This window comes from Phalangium opilio, unplaced genomic scaffold (assembly GCF_054372755.1).
Source record: "Phalangium opilio isolate 3A_F unplaced genomic scaffold, DU_Popi_V2 ptg000209l_1, whole genome shotgun sequence".
Classification (NCBI taxonomy): domain Eukaryota; kingdom Metazoa; phylum Arthropoda; class Arachnida; order Opiliones; family Phalangiidae; genus Phalangium; species Phalangium opilio.
In genome coordinates, this window is record NW_028324217.1 from 7,549,717 (window position 1) to 7,569,386 (window position 19,670).

The following is a 19,670-nucleotide window of genomic DNA, read 5'->3' on the forward strand; positions in this document are numbered from 1 at the left end:
TGTTGTTTAGCTCTTATTTTTTGATAAAGTTTGGTTCTCTCACCATAAATAGTTCCTGCCTCTAAATGTTGCCTACGGAATAAAATTTTTTATTCCGTAGGCAACGCTCTGAAGTCTGAATTTAAATGAGTTTTTATCATTTGGGCTTTGTCAAAAAATATCCAAAAGTCTGCCATTTTAATGCGAAAAAAATAAAACTTCCTATTGCGCCAACCCTAACCCATTAAAATAATTTCAAAGATAGAATACGACTGTGAACCGTCCGCAAACAACCACAACATTTCTAAAACGTCGTATGCTTATACTAACTACCTTTCAGTTCAAAGTTTTATTGGTTGATCTCGTTTTCCGGTTTTTTACCGGAAATACGTAAGCGCCGGGAGAAGTGTTATTTTCTCTCACTGTAGGTCGCATATAGGTAACACTTTTTTGGCGGGAAGAAAACGCTGGATACATTAGGCCAGTGTGGCTGAGTAACTTATAGGGAGCTGGTATATGATTCACTCATGATGGTATATTATTTTGAAAACATTCAGGGATATTTCATGGATGCTTCAGTATGCAGATATCATATAACTTTACGCAATTAGGTTTGCTGAAAGGTTAGAAAACCTAACCATGGACAGGAAGGCAACTGAATAGGGAGCTAAGTTTGCTTAGAGCAACGTCTGACAATCCGCTGTGGCGTCGGGTGTGGCAATTCTATCACCAAACCCTAGTAAAAGAGTAGAATTCAGTCATAAATTGAGGTCGGTAGACGCGTGACGACGCGTACTATCCATTCTCATTTGTTAACGCGGGTTTAACACAGCTTTGCCTGTCCATGGTTAGGTGATCTGAGCTTGATTGTCAAAGAAATCTGGGTGATGATTTTTAAAATATTTTAAATTTCGTCAATAAATAATCACTTCATTGTCTGTAATGTATGTATGTACAGGAATTTGAGGTGATTAGCCCCTTGACGGCTACACATACACTGTAAATTATATTCAATATAATATAATTTGGTGAAAAAATTATAGGCATATATCGCTTGAATCTTTTTTAATTGCTTGTTGATCAATGATCTATCACTACCGGAATAAGCAACTTCTGAGTCTCTCATGCATAAAGTGAACGGCGTAACATAAATTATAAACGTGTCAAACGTGTTCACTGCACTCCTCGTTTTTTCCTCTGAAGCATTGCAGGTGTTCATGTAGTTTGTGCCAATATGAAGCCAGTCTAACGTTCGCTAAAATGTACAACCCTTTCCAACATTGTCCGCATTGCATCAAATAAGTTGGATGCACTTAAAAAATTCCGGAAGATCATTTACGCCTTTTAGCTGGCAACAATGAAGAAGGGGTTCCATCTAATGCTACGTTCGTACTTGTGGTACTTCATCAATCATTGTAGCACCCTACGACTAACGAAAAATGGAATTTACATTTTTTTTAAATCCACACAAAATTAATCTACATTTAAAGAGAAGGTGTTTCTTTCGAACCTTGCAACGTCACTTATAGCTTTCGCAATGCATACATTGTTATAGTTATATTTAGGGATTATATTTCTATTATAATATATATATATTCATTGCTTTTCTGCAGGTGCAATTTTTTTCAAAGGATCATCTTCTGTGGAATTGAAACATTGATGGAATTTTTATGATTAATTCTTGGTAAAGCTTTGGCTGGCTGGCTGAGTGATAATCAACGCTGCCCGAGTCGCATTTTCTAGGAGGCTGAAATTTCGTAGCTACGTTTTTCATAAGTATTAGCTTGGTATTAGTCAAACATTAACGATGAGTTTTCGTTTGCCTGTAGAGGACTGCAAAGGCTTTGGGAAAACTCCAACTCCATAGAAATCCAAGGGACTCCCTCGTTTTTGGTCGGAGTTGGAGTTGGGTAAAATAAATAATTTGGCTTTGGGAATATTATCCCTGAAATGGAACGGAGTCGGGAGCGAGTGGAAATATTTTTAAAACTTATACGGAAGTCGTTTTGGGACTGGAATATTGTTGGATTCAGGTGGCTTTGGCTGAAGTTGGCATACAGCTTTTAAGTCATGCGATTTAGTGATGTCTAGCATCTTTCGAAGGCCAACATTTTTTACGTTCTATCAAATGTTTTAAAATCACTGTCACAAAGTTTTGCATTTGGTAATGAAGTTTTTGCTGGGAAGTTACTCGTAAGTAAAAGGCGCGAATCATTTTCCAGCCCGCAGCCATCTTCTTTATGGAATACGTTTAGCGGTTTTCAACCGATTACTCTAATGCACTGATTTTCCATATCCTATAGACGCGGTTTTAGGCTTTTGACGTTCGATTTGCCGCCATATTTTGAAAGTAAAAACCATCTTTATGGAAAAACTTCTGCGGACTCCGCTCATTAATACTTGGGGCACATATATTATTGAAACGGACAGAAATTATTCCCATAGGATTGTAAACCTATAAAACATTTTAATCCTTGAGATACCTACTTCCTTTTTCTTTGTTATTGTCGAATAACGTGATTCACACATTTTCTAAAGCATAGTTCATCCGCCCTTTAAAATCCCAAGCCCACTCCACCGCTTTGGACTTTGGAGTTCTAAATATAACAGTACCGACCACTTCATCCCCAAACCAAGGAAGATCAAGCTTGATCTTTCTTGCCCTAACCAAACTTCTCTTCAGAAATATTTGGGAAATTTAAATTACCCTGGCATTTTCTTTGTGGTAAATGTTGTAAGGCCTTAAGTGTTGAACGATGAAGGAGGAAAAAAACCCCCAAAAAACTGTGTTTTTTTTTTCCTTCACCTAGGACTTTCCCATCTCTGCTGACCCCAGCACTCTTTTACGATGACATTTTAAGATTTTTTGGCAGGATAACGGGTTATTATTAATGGTAATTGAAGGTGTGGGTTGAATATATATATAATGTCTTTTGGGTGGTCGAGAAAATCGCTTAAAAACTGAGGGTTTTTTCCTTCCTATTTTTTTGTTTACCCGTTTGCAAACAAAAGGAAATAAGTAGTACCAGAAGTGAGATGAGACTACTGAGCTAACCAAATTCTTCACTCGGCGAAAGTGAATATTCTTGATAACACACCAACGGTTGGTCCTCTGGTAGCGGTTTCTGAATTTTCCCTCCAAAACGTGAGACGCTCGTGGCGGTAGACGGCCGAACTATATTCAAGCACCCGCGTCCGTGTTCCGCGGCTTTAGGTTGAGGGGAACGGGGGTAGGAATTTTTTTTGGAACTCGACCAATTTTTTTCTCTAGAGTGTAGACGCGATTGAAGCGGCATAAAATCCTCAAATTTGTTCACTAGTGCCAGGATTTATTACCAATGATAGAGCCCTTCACTTCTAGTCTCATCTCACTTCTGGTAGTACCAGGAATACATAAAGTTAGCAAGAATCATTTTGCCCCATGTCTACTATGTTACATACTATGCGGGTTTTGTGGGCAGGGCTTGAGTACTTTGCCACGCCTCATAATTCTCACGTCTTTCTAACAGTGATTTCATTGGTTGGTATCAACGGGAGTCAGTAACACTTGATATCAGTAACACTAGAGGAAGCTTCATTAGATGTGCTTCGGTTGATATCAGTAGCGCTAGAGCAAGCTTCATTAGATGTGCTTCGGTTGATATCAGTAGCGCAAGAGGAAGCTTCATTAGATGTGCTTCGGTTGATATCAGTAACACTAGAGGAAGCTTCTTTAGAAGTGCTTCGATTGATATCAGTAACGCTAGAGGAAGCTTCATTAGATGTGCTTCGGTTGATATCAGTAACGCTAGAGGAAGCTTCATTAGATGTGCTTCGGTTGATATCAGTAACGCTAGAGGAAGCTTCATTAGATGTGCTTCGGTTGATATGAGTAGCGCTAGAGTAAGCTTCATTAGATGTGCTTCGGTTGATATGAGTAGCGCTAGAGTAAGCTTCATTAGATGTGCTTCGGTTGATATGAGTAGCGCTAGAGGAAGCTTCATTAGATGTGCTTCGGTTGATATCAGTAACGCTAGAGGAAGCTTCATTAGATTTGCTTCGGTTGATATCAGTAACGCTAGAGGAAGCTTCATTAGATGTGCTTCGGTTGATATGAGTAGCGCTAGAGTAAGCTTCATTAGATGTGCTTCGGTTGATATGAGTAGCGCTAGAGTAAGCTTCATTAGATGTGCTTCAGTTGATATGAGTAGCGCTAGAGGAAGCTTCATTAGATGTGCTTCGGTTGATATCAGTAACGCTAGAGGAAGCTTCATTAGATTTGCTTCGGTTGATATCAGTAACGCTAGAGGAAGCTTCATTAGATGTGCTTCGGTTGATATCAGTAACGCTAGAGGAAGCTTCATTAGATGTGCTTCGGTTGATATCAGTAACGCTAGAGGAAGCTTCATTAGATGTGCTTCGGTTGATATCAGTAACGCTAGAGGAAGCTTCTTTAGAAGTGCTTCGGTTGATATCAGTAACGCTAGAGGAAGCTTCATTAGATGAGCTTCGATTGATATCAGTAACACTAGAGGAAGCTTCTTTAGAAGTGCTTCGATTGATATCAGTAACGCTAGAGGAAGCTTCTTTAGAAGTGCTTCGGTTGATATCAGTAACGCTAGAGGAAGCTTCATTAGATGTGCTTCGGTTGATATCAGTAACGCTAGAGGAAGCTTCTTTAGAAGTGCTTCGGTTGATATCAGTAACGCTAGAGGAAGCTTCATTAGATGAGCTTCGATTGATATCAGTAACACTAGAGTAAGCTTCATTAGATGTGCTTCGGTTGATATCAGTAACGCTAGAGGAAGCTTCATTAGATGTGCTTCGGTTGATATCAGTAACGCTAGAGGAAGCTTCTTTAGAAGTGCTTCGGTTGATATCAGTAACGCTAGAGGAAGCTTCATTAGATGTGCTTCGATTGATATCAGTAACGCTAGAGGAAGCTTCATTAGATTTGCTTCGGTTGATATCAGTAACGCTAGAGGAAGCTTCATTAGATGTGCTTCGGTTGATATCAGTAACGCTAGAGGAAGCTTCATTAGATGTGCTTCGGTTGATATCAGTAACGCTAGAGGAAGCTTCATTAGATGTGCTTCGGTTGATATCAGTAACGCTAGAGGAAGCTTCATTAGATGTGCTTCGGTTGATATCAGTAACGCTAGAGGAAGCTTCTTTAGAAGTGCTTCGGTTGATATCAGTAACGCTAGAGGAAGCTTCATTAGATGTGCTTCGGTTGATATCAGTAACGCTAGAGGAAGCTTCATTAGATGTGCTTCGGTTGATATCAGTAACGCTAGAGGAAGCTTCTTTAGAAGTGCTTCGGTTGATATCAGTAACGCTAGAGGAAGCTTCATTAGATGAGCTTCGATTGATATCAGTAACACTAGAGTAAGCTTCATTAGATGTGCTTCGGTTGTTATGAGTAGCGCTAGAGGAAGCTTCATTAGATGTGCTTCGGTTGATATCAGTAACGCTAGAGGAAGCTTCATTAGATGTGCTTCGATTGATATCAGTAACGCTAGAGGAAGCTTCATTAGATTTGCTTCGGTTGATATCAGTAACGCTAGAGGAAGCTTCATTAGATGTGCTTCGGTTGATATCAGTAACGCTAGAGGAAGCTTCATTAGATGTGCTTCGGTTGATATCAGTAACGCTAGAGGAAGCTTCATTAGATGTGCTTCGGTTGATATCAGTAACGCTAGAGGAAGCTTCATTAGATGTGCTTCGGTTGATATCAGTAACGCTAGAGGAAGCTTCTTTAGAAGTGCTTCGGTTGATATCAGTAACGCTAGAGGAAGCTTCATTAGATGAGCTTCGATTGATATCAGTAACACTAGAGGAAGCTTCTTTAGAAGTGCTTCGATTGATATCAGAGCTGTGCTAATTAATTAGTTAGCTAATTGAATTTCTAATTAATTAGCAACATTTACTAATTGAAAATGGTAATTGAATTTTAATTACCTTGTGCTAATTGAGAAGTAATTCTAATTAATTAGTATGAATCGGAAAGGTAATTATCTAATTAAAATTTAATTAGATTTAGGATTAACTAATTAGCCAATTGGATTTTCAATTTATCTTTTACGCCAATTTGTTGTAAAAAATCGAGGAATTAACTCTTGATTCATCTATTTGAATATGAAAAAGCCTTATTATATCGATGAGGAAACCTTAGTGCTACTCTAAATTTTTCAGCTCCTCAAATATGAGAGAATACTAGTACTAGTAGAAAATTTCGTAGTTCGCAACTGCCCCATTTCGAAATTTCGACTGTTTTACCTACTCGAATTAATAGCAGTGCGCATGTATTTACTGCTCAGGAGTCCATTATAGGAACTGTGGCAAGAAAATGAAGAAATGAGAAAAATTTTAAATGACGGAAGGCTCAAGGCTTGTCTCATTTTTCGAGAATAATTCATGGCTTCCGTACCCGTTTTTCAATGGCATTAAAACATCACCAACGTACTAAACCCATGAGCACTTTTAAACTTTTATGTTTACTTATGGTTTCTTTTTACCTTAATTAGAAAATAGTAATTCTAATTAATTAGTTTGATAAATAAATGTCTAATTTCTAATTGAACTGAATTAGTTTCTATGTCTAATTGCTAATTTGCTAATTAATTAGTTCATAAATATTTCCCTAATTGCTAATTCTAATTCAATTAGTTGTCAGCTAATTAGCACAGCTCTGATTGATATCAGTAACGCTAGAGGAAGCTTCATTAGATGTGCTTCGGTTGATATCAGTAACGCTAGAGGAAGCTTCATTAGATGTGCTTCGGTTGATATCAGTAACGCTAGAGGAAGCTTCATTAGATGTGCTTCGGTTGATATCAGTAACGCTAGAGGAAGCTTCTTTAGAAGTGCTTCGGTTGATATCAGTAACGCTAGAGTAAGCTTCATTAGATGTGCTTCGGTTGATATGAGTAGCGCTAGAGTAAGCTTCATTAGATGTGCTTCGGTTGATATGAGTAGCGCTAGAGGAAGCTTCATTAGATGTGCTTCGGTTGATATCAGTAACGCTAGAGGAAGCTTCATTAGATGTGCTTCGATTGATATCAGTAACGCTAGAGGAAGCTTCATTAGATTTGCTTCGGTTGATATCAGTAACGCTAGAGGAAGCTTCATTAGATGTGCTTCGGTTGATATCAGTAACGCTAGAGGAAGCTTCATTAGATGTGCTTCGGTTGATATCAGTAACGCTAGAGGAAGCTTCATTAGATGTGCTTCGGTTGATATCAGTAACGCTAGAGGAAGCTTCTTTAGAAGTGCTTCGGTTGATATCAGTAACGCTAGAGGAAGCTTCATTAGATGAGCTTCGATTGATATCAGTAACACTAGAGGAAGCTTCTTTAGAAGTGCTTCGATTGATATCAGTAACGCTAGAGGAAGCTTCATTAGATGTGCTTCGGTTGATATCAGTAACGCTAGAGGAAGCTTCATTAGATGTGCTTCGGTTGATATCAGTAACGCTAGAGGAAGCTTCATTAGATGAGCTTCGATTGATATCAGTAACACTAGAGGAAGCTTCATTAGATGTGCTTCGGTGGATATCAGTAACGCTAGAGGAAGCTTCTTTAGAAGTGCTTCGGTTGAGTTACTCAAAGTTGGGTCCGCGAACCAATAACCAAAGTCTGAAGAGATCGAACTATTCGAGACCGTTAGCAGTTTACCTTTATGACTGATCCCTTATTAAGCACAGTTTTATTGAATTTCAAACTAGAAACAAAAATTTGTTTCTAAAAAACAACATCATGCAAGTATTTAATGGCTGGGTCCGAAGACTATTTAGTGTCTACATAGACATAAATTTATAAAGACTATCCGTCTTTGCTCTTTTGTTCTCATAGTAGGGTGGCATAGGGGTTATCGCTTTTGCCTTGTACCAAGAGGGTCCCTCGAGTTCGTTCCCGGACAGTGGCACCGAGTGAAAAGCTCCCAAGTTTATTTAATACATGGTGTGAAAATGTAGTAAGTTAGGCCTAATTGATTCACCATTAAGTCTGGCCTTTTAACACCTTTTGAATATAGAAAGTTTTTAAACAAATTAAAAAAGAAAAGTTAACATGATTTTCCAAAGTTTCTCATAATAACTAAAATGATGAACATTCTATTTTTCTATGAGAAGAATACACAATTTTTTACCTATCGCACAAATGCGTAGATAATGAAGCTACATATTAGGATTCCGTAATATTTACAAAATAATTTTTTTACCAAATTTGTTGCTCTGTAAAATACATAAAAACCTTGTTTATATCGTAAGCCTTAAAAAGCCCTTTCCTCTTAATAATAGATGAGGTTCCATTATAGTTGAAACCTTGCCCCGAAATCACCAAAGAAAATGTACCAAGGGGAGCAGAAGATGAAGACTTTGCCAAGGTTTTAAAAAAGTGGACTTGGTGTTTTAGGGATTGGTTGGAATATGTCGTCTGCTTAAAGACAAAATCATTTTAATGCCGAGTATTTGAGCTTGGAGGAAGGACGTTTGATTCTGGAGTAGCGTATTTAGAGGGCCAATTGTAGCTATTCAAAAATTCCAGTTTGCTTTGCACGGAAGATAACAGTGGCGAGTTTTAATTTAAATTTTCTCTTATTCTAATACTGAAACTATAGCTAGTGATTATAATATTGTTAATATTTAATATAAATGTGCAAGAGGTCAATAAATACGGTTATTTATTGTTTAATTTAAAACTGTGCAAGAGGTAAATACATAACCCTGCTTAAGCAGACTACTAAACGGACGACACGGTCACGTGACTCACTGGAACTAGAACCCTAAAATTCAGCATTAAAATGAATTTATTCAACAACATGAGTCGCCTCTCACTTGGCGATAGGAGGAGCCTATTTAATGGTAGCATAGCCAACTCGAATACTGTGCTCACGACCACAAGCTACTCGGCCTACATATACGCAATTTGCGTACTCACGTGAGCGCAATATTCGAGTTGGCTATGTCGTCTGCTATGAGAAACCGAAAAGCACGCCCAAATAACCAGGTTTTCCTGTTACTGGTAATAAAATTTACGTCACATGAGTGACGCGAAAATGTAATGTGGCTTCTCCTATCGCTTTAGACAGTGGACTACAATGTAATGCTAGACAGTTATTCATGTTATGGCGTTACTAAATAATGCTTAATCTTCTACTCCCCTTGATATATTTTCTTTGCAAAGCACCGTCCTAAACTCGTAATGCAACTCCGAAAGAAAGAAAAAAATATCTAAAAATAAGCACCTCATTTTCCTAAGCTGTTCGAAAAAAAAGTAAATTTTCCCTAAAAAATCACTCTAATTTTTTTCGTTGTATCGAAAATGAGCCTTCTAATAATACCCTCTTTTACGTGGGACTCGCCGGGAGTATGAAGTTCGGTTATACGGAGTTAACAACAGGTATAAGCAAGAAAATGTGTTCTTCCAAGGAGAAAAATGTTTATTGAAACAGGAAATTTAATATCGTTCAGGAGTGAACTGAATATTGAGTGTACACAAGTAAACGATATCGGTAAGTCCTCAAATTTCGGTATTAAATTCAGTACAACAAAGGATAGATTTAATTTTAGAAGCAGGAATGGAGGACAGAGTAATATGGGCGCGAGTCAAAGTTCCGGACCCCCTTCCACGGGACAAGGGGTATGAAAGAAGAGGCGGGTCATAGCAGCAGAGGTAAAAAGGAATTGCGTATTTTTCACCGTCCTCATCAGCAACGTCATCAATACGTAGTTTAAGAGAGCCAATAAGATAATTTAAACTTTTCGTTACGTGTTGAAGGGTGGGGCTCCATACTGGGCTATGAATCGAACTGAAGTAAATACAAACCGTTCTCAATTCCTACTTCTAAAATTAAATCTATCCCTGGTACAACCTTTTGCTTGATATTGGGTTAACAAAGAACATTCGAACGGTATGTGGACAATAAAGACGTTAGTAAATAGTCCACTAAAGTCCTTATTGTTTGAAACAGGAATATATAGATTTAGTCTTCTTGGAATCTTTAAGAGACCATAGATTCCATGCAAGAAGTATGATAAGGGACTAGAAGTAAAGTGCTCTAGATCATGGCACTAGTGAACAAATTTGAGGATTTTATGCCGCTTTCATCGCGCCTACACCAGAGAGAAAAAAAATTGGTCGAGTTCCAAAGAAATTTCCTACCCCCTTCCCCTCAACCTAAAGCCGCGGAACACGGACGCGGGTGCTAGAATCTAGTTCGGCCGTCTACCGCCGCGAGCGTCTCACGTTTTGGAGGGAAAATTCAGAAACCGCTACCAGAGGGCCAACTGTTGGTGTGTTATCAAGAATATTCACTTTCGCCAAGTGAAAAATTTGGTTAACCCGATACTTCTAGTCCCTTATCTTACCTCTGCCCATACTAATACCTGATTGAGGTTAAGGGGAAGAGCTTAAAACTTTGTTAAATAGGCCAGCTTCTCGTGCCTCGCGTTTCATTGGCTATTTACATATATATGATAACCGTCGACCTTAGGTCTATCTCGATTAGAAGGTTGAAATAAACCTTGTTTTGGAAAAAGTATAATTATTCTTAATTTTCCATTGCTTTTTTAGCAAGTTTTTACCCCTTGGTAACAATAGCTTATTATTGCTACTCTTATACTTAAGTTTGACAAAATCACATGGCATTATCCCCAAATATATTGGAAACGTGCAAATAGCGTTATTGCTTTTGCAAAGTAACAATGTCTTGACTTAAAATAAATCTTGCTTATATGCAAAAACTAGAGGAAAAGGAGGATAAACTAAAGCGAGCTTGATGGGAAATTTATCTTTGCATTAACTATACTCGTATATATTCGGTTCCATGTTGATTGACTCTAGTATCCCTAGTTCCGTTTATTAGCTTGTAATGACGTTAGAAATACATTAAGGTTACCTTTGGCTTTAGAGTCAACTATTGTTCGTTGGGAATACACAAAACGATGGCCGTCAGTAGAAGCTCGTTAGAAGATATAAGAGAGGAAACTAGAGGTCAAACCTTTGTCCCGCGTTCAGAGGATGCCTGTTCCTAATGGCTAAAGGAGCCAGGAAATAGACTAGCATTAAGGACAACATAGCCCGTGAAAGCTACTCCAGTAACAACGTTACTTTCAGACGTTTTCTTTAGGAAATGGAACCAATAGAGGACACTGAAGGTTATCGAGGTGTTGGACATGTGATCTTTTTTTACAACTTTAAGTCTAGAGATGTGATAAACCTATTTTACGAATTGTATTAGAAGTAACTTACAATTTTTCGGTAAATTAATAGTAATTAAAGGTTTAAAAAATAGGTTCCAAGCGACAGAAATTGTTGGTGGTAGATAGTGTGCATTAAAGAAGGCAAAGGAAATTTCCTCCCACGTTTGTCAACTTTAACTGAGCTTCATGATTGCCAGTTATTTGTGAGAGCATTTCAGGTTTGCAACAGAATGATCTGAATCGAACAGAACTAAGAGCTTTTCAATCTGTTGTAGATAGCGGTTAGAAAGCATTCACAAATTACAGGCACACTAGGGTCCATAACAGAGAGGTGGGTTTAGACGTATAGGTAGTTCTGTTGAAGTCGTAATTATTCTAGTCTTTAGGCGCCTAAATAATCTATGAGGTTTCTTCCTTCAATGAAATGGGCAAATTTTATTTGTTAAATTCAAATTTTTCGAAAGGTAACTTAGCGACTCGTATTTGTTGAAATTCTATGCATAAATTACACATTTTTCTCATTTTCCTTGTTTAAGAAACTTTCAAAGTAAAAGTTCTGTGCCCTTCAAACAAAAATAATATATTCGCGTTTTGTGATGTAGTGTTAAATTTGAACGTGATTTGACGATTGGTTTAGAAAATTGTGATTAGTCCGGTCTCGCTAAATGTTTTTGAACATTTTGAGATTTTTATCCCATTGTTCTGAAAAGGTTTCTGCGAAGATATCTATGAGATGGTACAGCTTTTCTAGATATATCCAGATACCACTAAATGCAAAGAGATTAAGCCGGGGATTCAGAATAATTTTTGGCTCAATCTAGAACCACCCTTTGGCATTTCTTTAGACTGATTTTAAGACAGGCATTTCCATGGGCGTCATCATAAGGCTATTGGCGTTGGCCCACCTTATTTAGTGGCAGACATAATCTATCGACCCTTCGAGCTTCGTAGGTAACCTCGTAACTCAAGCAGTGTAGATAGATAAAAGTATACATAATGAAAAAACTCAAGTGTCTAACAGGCAGCTTGTTCAGCGACATAACCTTTGAAAGAGTCAAATTTCAACACAAACAGTTTCAGCCCCCTCCCCCCTTGCCCATCATATTCACTCAGTACCATTATCGTGGCGTGGTACTCCAGAACGCCACGACACCGACACAATAGTTTCTTATTTGACCGCTTGGAGGCGCAGGCCTTATTTTTTTCTAACGAAACGAAATCATCATCAATCAACAATCTCATTTTTCTTTAATGATTTCAAATCCACTCGCGCTGTAAAAGCATATCAGGTGCTATCAAAGGCAGGCTAAAATGCCTGTGTAAGACATTTTGTGTTTCTTTTTTTTCAGTACGTACTTTTGCTGCCACTAAGGGTTCAAATCTTAGCCCGATATCGCGATCCAAAGTTATATCATTGTATATAGTTTTCTATCCGAGCTCCATATTCCTTGATTCAAACATATTTAATATTTTCAATTATGTTCCCTTGCCCGACCCCACGATTCTTATTGGGTAAAGATTTTTTTCCTGTTCGATTTGTGCTGGTTTGATGGCCTCAGATGGGATCAAAAGAAGTAGATAAATTAGTTATTATATTGCTGTAATGCCTGAGTGCTGTAATTTCTAAACCAATGCACCTATCGGATCCTGTGAAGATTACTTAGGCCTACTTGATGAATGAAATTCCGGAGCCGTTTACTTTCATCACTAGATTATAATGTAATATTAATTTATTTATTTAAAAAGACAGGAATGAATAACCATTTTTCTTCATTTTCACCAAGAACCCACAAAACCTGAGAAAGCGGCTCTACAACCCTATTTTATCTTTGATCTCTTTAAAGTCTTACAAAGGTTGTTCCAAATAGGTTTTTGGACCAAATTGCAGTGGGTTCTATGGTAAATTTTGAGTCAAAAATGGTCTATGACAGTTTGTACTCAAGCCACCATTTTCAAGATATGATTGGAATGATTATGACAAAATGTTACAGAACATTTTCGACTCAAAATCGTCCATAGAACCCACCCATTGCAGTTTGATGTTAAGACCCATTCATCGACCCCACTGCAAAGATTCTTGCAACTAACTACCCAATGAAGAGCTCCACTCCACTCCCCAAAGTTTAACGAAACGCCTAACGTATTATAGATAAAACCCTATCAGAAACTACGATATCTTTGAATCATAATGAGAACTGCACATATTTGGGTTTTCGGGTCAAGAAAACATTTGAAAAGTTGCTTTAGGCTATACCTCTAGCTAGCTATGGATTTAAATCAGAGCCATGAGGACCGAAACGACTGTTTGGTTTGGTATGGTATTGATTTGGTAAACATTGCAAAGGCACATGTCATAGCGACGTACCATGTGCAATTACAAGTGTTTTTTTTGCAGTGTGTAGTTCCTCTAACAGTCATTTACAGCCTCATGGCGCCGTTTTCAATGAGATGTTTATTAAAATTCACTAAGATAAAGAAATACCAACTCACTCTCTCCAAACCCAGATTATCGGCGTTCCACGCGATGACGGGTATTCCCAAATACCCGGTCAGTTGTAGTAAATACTGAGCAGACGCGGCGTTGCTCCCATAAACTTCGGCGTTGGTCAAATACAAAATGGTGATGACTCCGTGGGCCAGTAGATTCGAACACAATGCTGATAGTATCTCATTCGGTGACGGTGCTAAAGGCATCAGAACGACCGGAGCCATAGTGATGTTGTAAGTATCGGTGAAATTGAACGTCTTATGCTTGTTTTTGAGCATACTGTCCACGGATTCGAAAATACGCTTGAAATAGGCTCTCTGGACCGTTATCAAGGCGGTATGGGGTAAAATGGCTCCGAAACTTATGTTTTGTTTACGTCGTAACAGTTGAGTTTTCGATGATGTGTAAGCTTGGTTCTGGTCAAGTATTGTCAGGAGGAATAAGGTGCAAAGGGTCTTTTGGACCCCTAAGTTGGGTATCATAGTTGCCAAGGGTTTTGATTTGAATTTTTTTAACCTCTCCTCCTCGTTGGGTTACGGAGGACTGAGGATGTTATTTTACCATCGGGTCATAGTCTAGTCGTAGGGCTTTATGGGCTGTCTTTGCAGGCATCTGTAATGAAAATGAACAAGAGGTTAGATTGATGTGGTATACCTTTAAATAAACTAATATTTCGTTGACTTAAACTGCTAAACTATTGTTTGCTTTAAAAACACTATAACGGAAGGGCATCGGAAACAATTAGGCAGACCACTATTGGGCTTGGGTGAATGGCCACCTAGCTAGGGCTGGGAGTATCGAAGATTTTTGGTATCGATACCGGTATCGAGTACTGAACATTGTACTCGATACCGGGTATCGGTATCGGAGAAAAAAATACTCGATGCTCAAAGTATCGAGTACTTTTTTTTTAAAGCGCCACCTATGATAGATTTTGCGTATTTAATTATAATAAGCTTTGTAATTAGTTTTTATTTCTTGGAAAAGCATTGCTGCAATATTTTAACATTTAATTTAAATTTATTTAATCTAATTTTTAAGATGTGATTTAAGTTTAGTTAGCGCTATTCACATAAATTTTCTGAAAGCTAGAATCCTTTTAAGTATAATAAAACACGTCGAAACGCGTCTAAGTTAAATTTCAGGTCATTTGTATCAATAGGACGAAGGAACTGGCCAAAAAACATACCTCCTCCAATAGAACTTAATATTAATTTTCGGTTACACCGAATTTTCTTCAAAAGTCGCGCTTATATATGTAAAATTGTAAATCCAATTCTTTGATCGGGATTCTATAGCACGAGCAGGTTGCGTCGTTTTGTGCGCGATCGAATGGGCTATGGTTGAAGAAGCTACGTCTGACGTCAGTCTACTCTAGGGATGGAGTATAGAGACTAAACTATGTCGACGAGGGAAACATTCACGTGTTAAATTATAAAGCAAATGATTGGCCGCAAGTTTGAAAAAGAAACGTTCCTTCCAGGGGGAAGAGATAGGGGGATAAAGTACTCGATGCTTCGGATTTTCCGAAAGTACTCGATACCAGTATCGGATCCCAAAAACGGTACTCGATACCGGTATCGAAAGACTGAAGTACTCGATACCAAGTTGGCATCGAGTAGTATCGAACAGCCCTACACCTAGCACGAGTACCGGTCGTTGGCCAGTGCTAAGGTTAATTCTCTTACTCAGCGAAAATTCACGACGGTATACGGCGGAGTGGAGTTGAACAGAAAAAGTTGAATCCGAGCTCGACGGAATTTCCATTCCGTCAGACAGACTGTGTTATGTCTCCGAGTGACAACGACACCACGGAGAGGTATTAAACTGGATGTGTCTGTCACCGCGTTCGCAGTTGGCAAATTGGAGCAAAGAAAAAATTTTGGCTTCTACTCCCATCGTTAGGATTAAGAAGTACGCGGCTATCGGCTAGGGTTATGAGAAACGTCTAGCCTTCACATGATAGGGCTTCTACCAAAGGTTCACGCAATTCCGGGTTTTCTTATCATTAATTTGAGAATCAATCGCCTTATATACCTTAAATTTCCATAAAAATTCGTAAAGAGGCATACGCTTGAATTCAAACGTTAACAATAGCTATGATTAAACTGATATTTGGAATAAAGTTTACTAAAACGATTTAACTCGAAGTAAGGTAAATTAATGGCGATTAAAATATTTAATATCAATTATATATATTTAACTATTTAAGGAAAACCCTCTCGGAGCAGTTTATTTTTGGTTTCCCAACCTTTTTTGTTGTTGTTGTTGAACTCTGTGTAAACCTGGGAATGAACGTTTTTGAAATCGTCATTGATGACGTATACTTTGAGGGAAAATGTAGAGTATTCGAACCTCACCAGGTGTCGTTACCCTAAAATTTTTTACACCGTCACGAGCCATACAGCTTGATCACCAGGTGTCGTTTCTCGTGAATGTGTTTAGACCGCCACGGGTTACTCGAGCTATACTAGTTTGTAGTAGTTTCATTGCACCTTTGCTGTTTTTCACCGCTTTCATTTAAAACGTTCTAGTATTCAAGAGTGTAAATTAGTTTCTTATCTTTATGATGCCTTAGTTTTTACTCTATATTTTGACTGGCCGTACGAAAACGATAAAGTCATATCTCACAGGAATGAAGTTTAGAAAAAAGGTGTTAAAAAAACTTTCTACTTTTCTTCGTGGGGAAGAAAATCTATAAAACATATATATGCGAAACAGTTTTCACCATCATTTAATGCTACGTATTTTTAACACTTCAGGAAACCATTGGGTGCAGAGACAACTAACAGCGTACAAACTTGGGTTTAAACTTTATAACCGTTTAAGGATACTGTAGTAAAAAATTTATTCTTAAAAAAAGGTGGCTGTTTAGGAATATATTTGAGGTTGCGCGGTTTTAGCTACGTCCTGTGTACCATGGAACTATTGTTTTGTACCTTGCAATGGTGATGAATGCGAAGAGGTTTTTGGTTAGGAGCTTTTGGGAATGATGTGGTTAAGGCAAAGGCAACATAACGCGAGGCAGTTTGGTAAGAGTAAGCGATGCGCAATTCACTTTGCACATGAGTCATTGAAAAAATATTTACTGGCCCAACGGGATACTAGAGAAAAACTATCGTTTGAATAGTCCTGGTCTACATGTATATTGGAGCTCGGACCACCTAACCATGGGCAGGCAACGGGTTGCGGTTTGTTTATAATGAACTCAAAGAAGACGTGTTTTTAACTACAGCCTACTCGATCAAGGACTCGTAACTTGGGTTCGTCTTAGATTTCGAGTTGTCATACTCTATATAGAGAGTTAGTACGTTACTCATATGTCTGCCGTTAATGCAGAGTTAGTAAATAGCACTTTAATCCGCCGTTATATAAAGTTAGTACCTAAAGCTTTAGTCTGCCTTTATTTTGATTTTATACTTAACACTTTAGTCTGCTGCTATGTAAGACCAAGAAGTGATATCTAGTTTATTAGGAAGAAGATATAATTTCGCCACATTTCCAGCTTTATCTCCAGTCCAAACGTAGGTCCGGAGTTAATCCCTGCCTCTAATTACAACCAGCATCTCATTGGTACTTGAAAACTCATGTCAGCGCGCGACGCGAATGACGAAAATTACGTATTTTCCGACTGAGGAGAGGCGAAATAGCCCGGCCTCCTTTTACGTCCCCCCCGTGTATTTTGAAAGGGGGACTGGGACTATGGCACGCCAATACTTAGGTACCTTATACCTTCTCCCTAATATACTAGAGACTCAAAACACTTTAGTCTGCCGTTATGTAGTGTTAGTACATTGCGCTTGAGTATTCCGTTATAATGAGGGTTTATTCATGAAATTGTAAAGAAACTCTTTATAAAGAATGGGAGATTTGTGCATTAATGTACAGACTGGTCGATCAAGAGCATAAGTTTCTTTCCTGAGGTTTTTCCAAGAAATAAATAAATGAAGCAATTAGTATAGTTTTTTACTAAAGTCAAACTATAGTTTTCACCAGCGCTTTTAAACTGTATATTAGTCATTTGGTTGGTATTATTGCAAACATAATTTTAAAACCTCTAACTAAACCACTCATGATTATATCAAGCAATATTAAGTAAATACATTATGAAAGCACTCTTTGCAAAATAAGTTAATACCGCCGAGTACAAAAAGGAAATTGAAAAATAATACTCTACCTGGTATCCATTACTTAAAAACTAAAAGTATGGGACAGATAAATAAATTCCAAGAACGGAAGATACAAGAAAAAAAATCATTTTTAACATCAAAAGAAAACTCCGGAGTCAGCGTGAGCTCGACTAGAAGATAATAAGGTAGCCCCTATACTAAAAAAAATATGATGATCAAAAAACGGAACGGTATTAAGAAAAAGAAAACCCATCTTTTGTCTTTTAAAGGAAAAGTGATATGGAGAGAAAAATGGTTTTAAAACTGTAGTATATTTTAAAGAAAAAAAACCGAGCCTCAATAATTTAAGCATGGTTTTCACTTGGCGTAAATCACGACTTTTCGCCCGACATCAAGCGACAACCGAAATTACGTTTGAGTGTGGCGATATTAGCTTTCTATTTTTTCGGCCGCCTTCAACGTTAACGCTCTGCGTGAGCCAATCAGCAATAAGCTTGAGTCATGACGTCATTTTCGACCACGTGTGTTTGAAAGAGGACGTCCGCGGCCCGCCATGTTTTTATTTATTTAGTTCCTAATCGAGTCAGATACTAGTGCAAATCCCTGAGAATGCCGAAGTTCAAGGCTGAAAGTATTATTTAAGAGGTTCAGAGCTATAAATATCTTTATGATATGAGACAAAGATTACAAAGACCAAAACGGAAAGACAGCAGATGAGTCGCAATTGGTGTAATGTTCAGTTTATCTGGTAAACCATGGTTCCATTATTTGCGGGAACTACGCTAAGTGAAAACGCTATAACGCTGGGCGACAACGTAAAACACAAATATGGCGTTTGACATCCAGCTGCAAAGTAGTTTCTATCGGTTAAGTGAAAACCAGTCTTTACTCTTTTTATTTCGGAAAAAAGGTATGTTTTTCAAATTGGAATCATGATTTACCTTATTAATTTAGTAAAGTCACCGTTTACCGCACAACCAAATACCAATCGATGCAGTTTGTATAAATTTATTACAAATGGTTTGTTATTATGCTCATGGTTTATTGACCCCTGTGACCCTAGGCCATAAACCCAAAAGCCTTAGTTTTGAGGAATTGTACGCGCTTTTTAGACTAACAACCAAAAATTATTAAAACGGGAGAAAGGAAAAACTTGGTTGTCGCATGGCACTGGATTTTACATTTCACCCTCTCTTTAAGCCTTGGAAACTAATGCGGAAAGGAAAATATATTAATCCTGACTTTTCATTAAAGAATTGAATTCTGAAAGATAATTTATAACTATACCTCGATATCGCAAATATAAATCGTACGCATCAACTCTCACTGTCACAGAAAACTTTACTTTAAATATTTGGGATGTTTAATAACCTGTCTACTAACTAAAGCGAAATCATTAAGGTTGATTCCCACTCGACCGAAAACACGTCGGAAACCCGGAAAAACCGGGTTCAACCTTGCCATAATTATAGCAATAGGTTGACGTCATAACGTGCCATTTTTTTTTTTCAGTTTTTAAAAAAGTCGTTCGTTCTACCTTTAAAAACCCTTCTGGAAACTCATCCCAGATCTTTCATCTCGGTGTTCCTTTTCTTAGGTGTTAAATGATGGAGAGGCTTAGGATGTGGATATAATTAATGGTTCCAAAAGCGAGTTTCGAATTTATACATCTCAAATATTCCTTCTGCCTTTCAGTCTTGAGGAACTTAGTTATAATTAATGATATAAAGTCAAAGGCAAAAATTAATGATATTTCCAAAAAGGTCCCCTTCCGCCACGCGCCAAACAAACCATTCTTGTCAACTTAAGGCCCTTTCACACCACACAAATTTTACCCAATCGTTCTGTTTTACCTTAGACCCATTTGTAAGACATGGCCTAAAATAATCGG

At 37.9% G+C, this 19,670-nt stretch overlaps 2 protein-coding genes across 2 annotated transcripts in view; one reads left to right on the forward strand and one right to left on the reverse strand.

The window, feature by feature from the left end:
- LOC149618785 (glutamate receptor ionotropic, NMDA 2B-like) overlaps positions 1–19,670 on the reverse strand; it is a 274,821-nt gene that overhangs the window by 190,677 nt on the left and 64,474 nt on the right. Inside the window, exon 2 of the mRNA XM_089853956.1 lies at positions 13,652–14,261. Within this exon, the coding sequence (XP_089710082.1) occupies positions 13,652–14,131 (480 nt within the window). The 5' untranslated portion in view covers positions 14,132–14,261. The remainder of the gene's footprint in view (positions 1–13,651; positions 14,262–19,670) is intronic.
- Positions 1–19,670, forward strand: part of LOC149618789 (ATP-binding cassette sub-family C member 1-like) — a 245,074-nt gene that overhangs the window by 114,523 nt on the left and 110,881 nt on the right. The gene's annotated exons all lie outside the window — the stretch shown is intronic.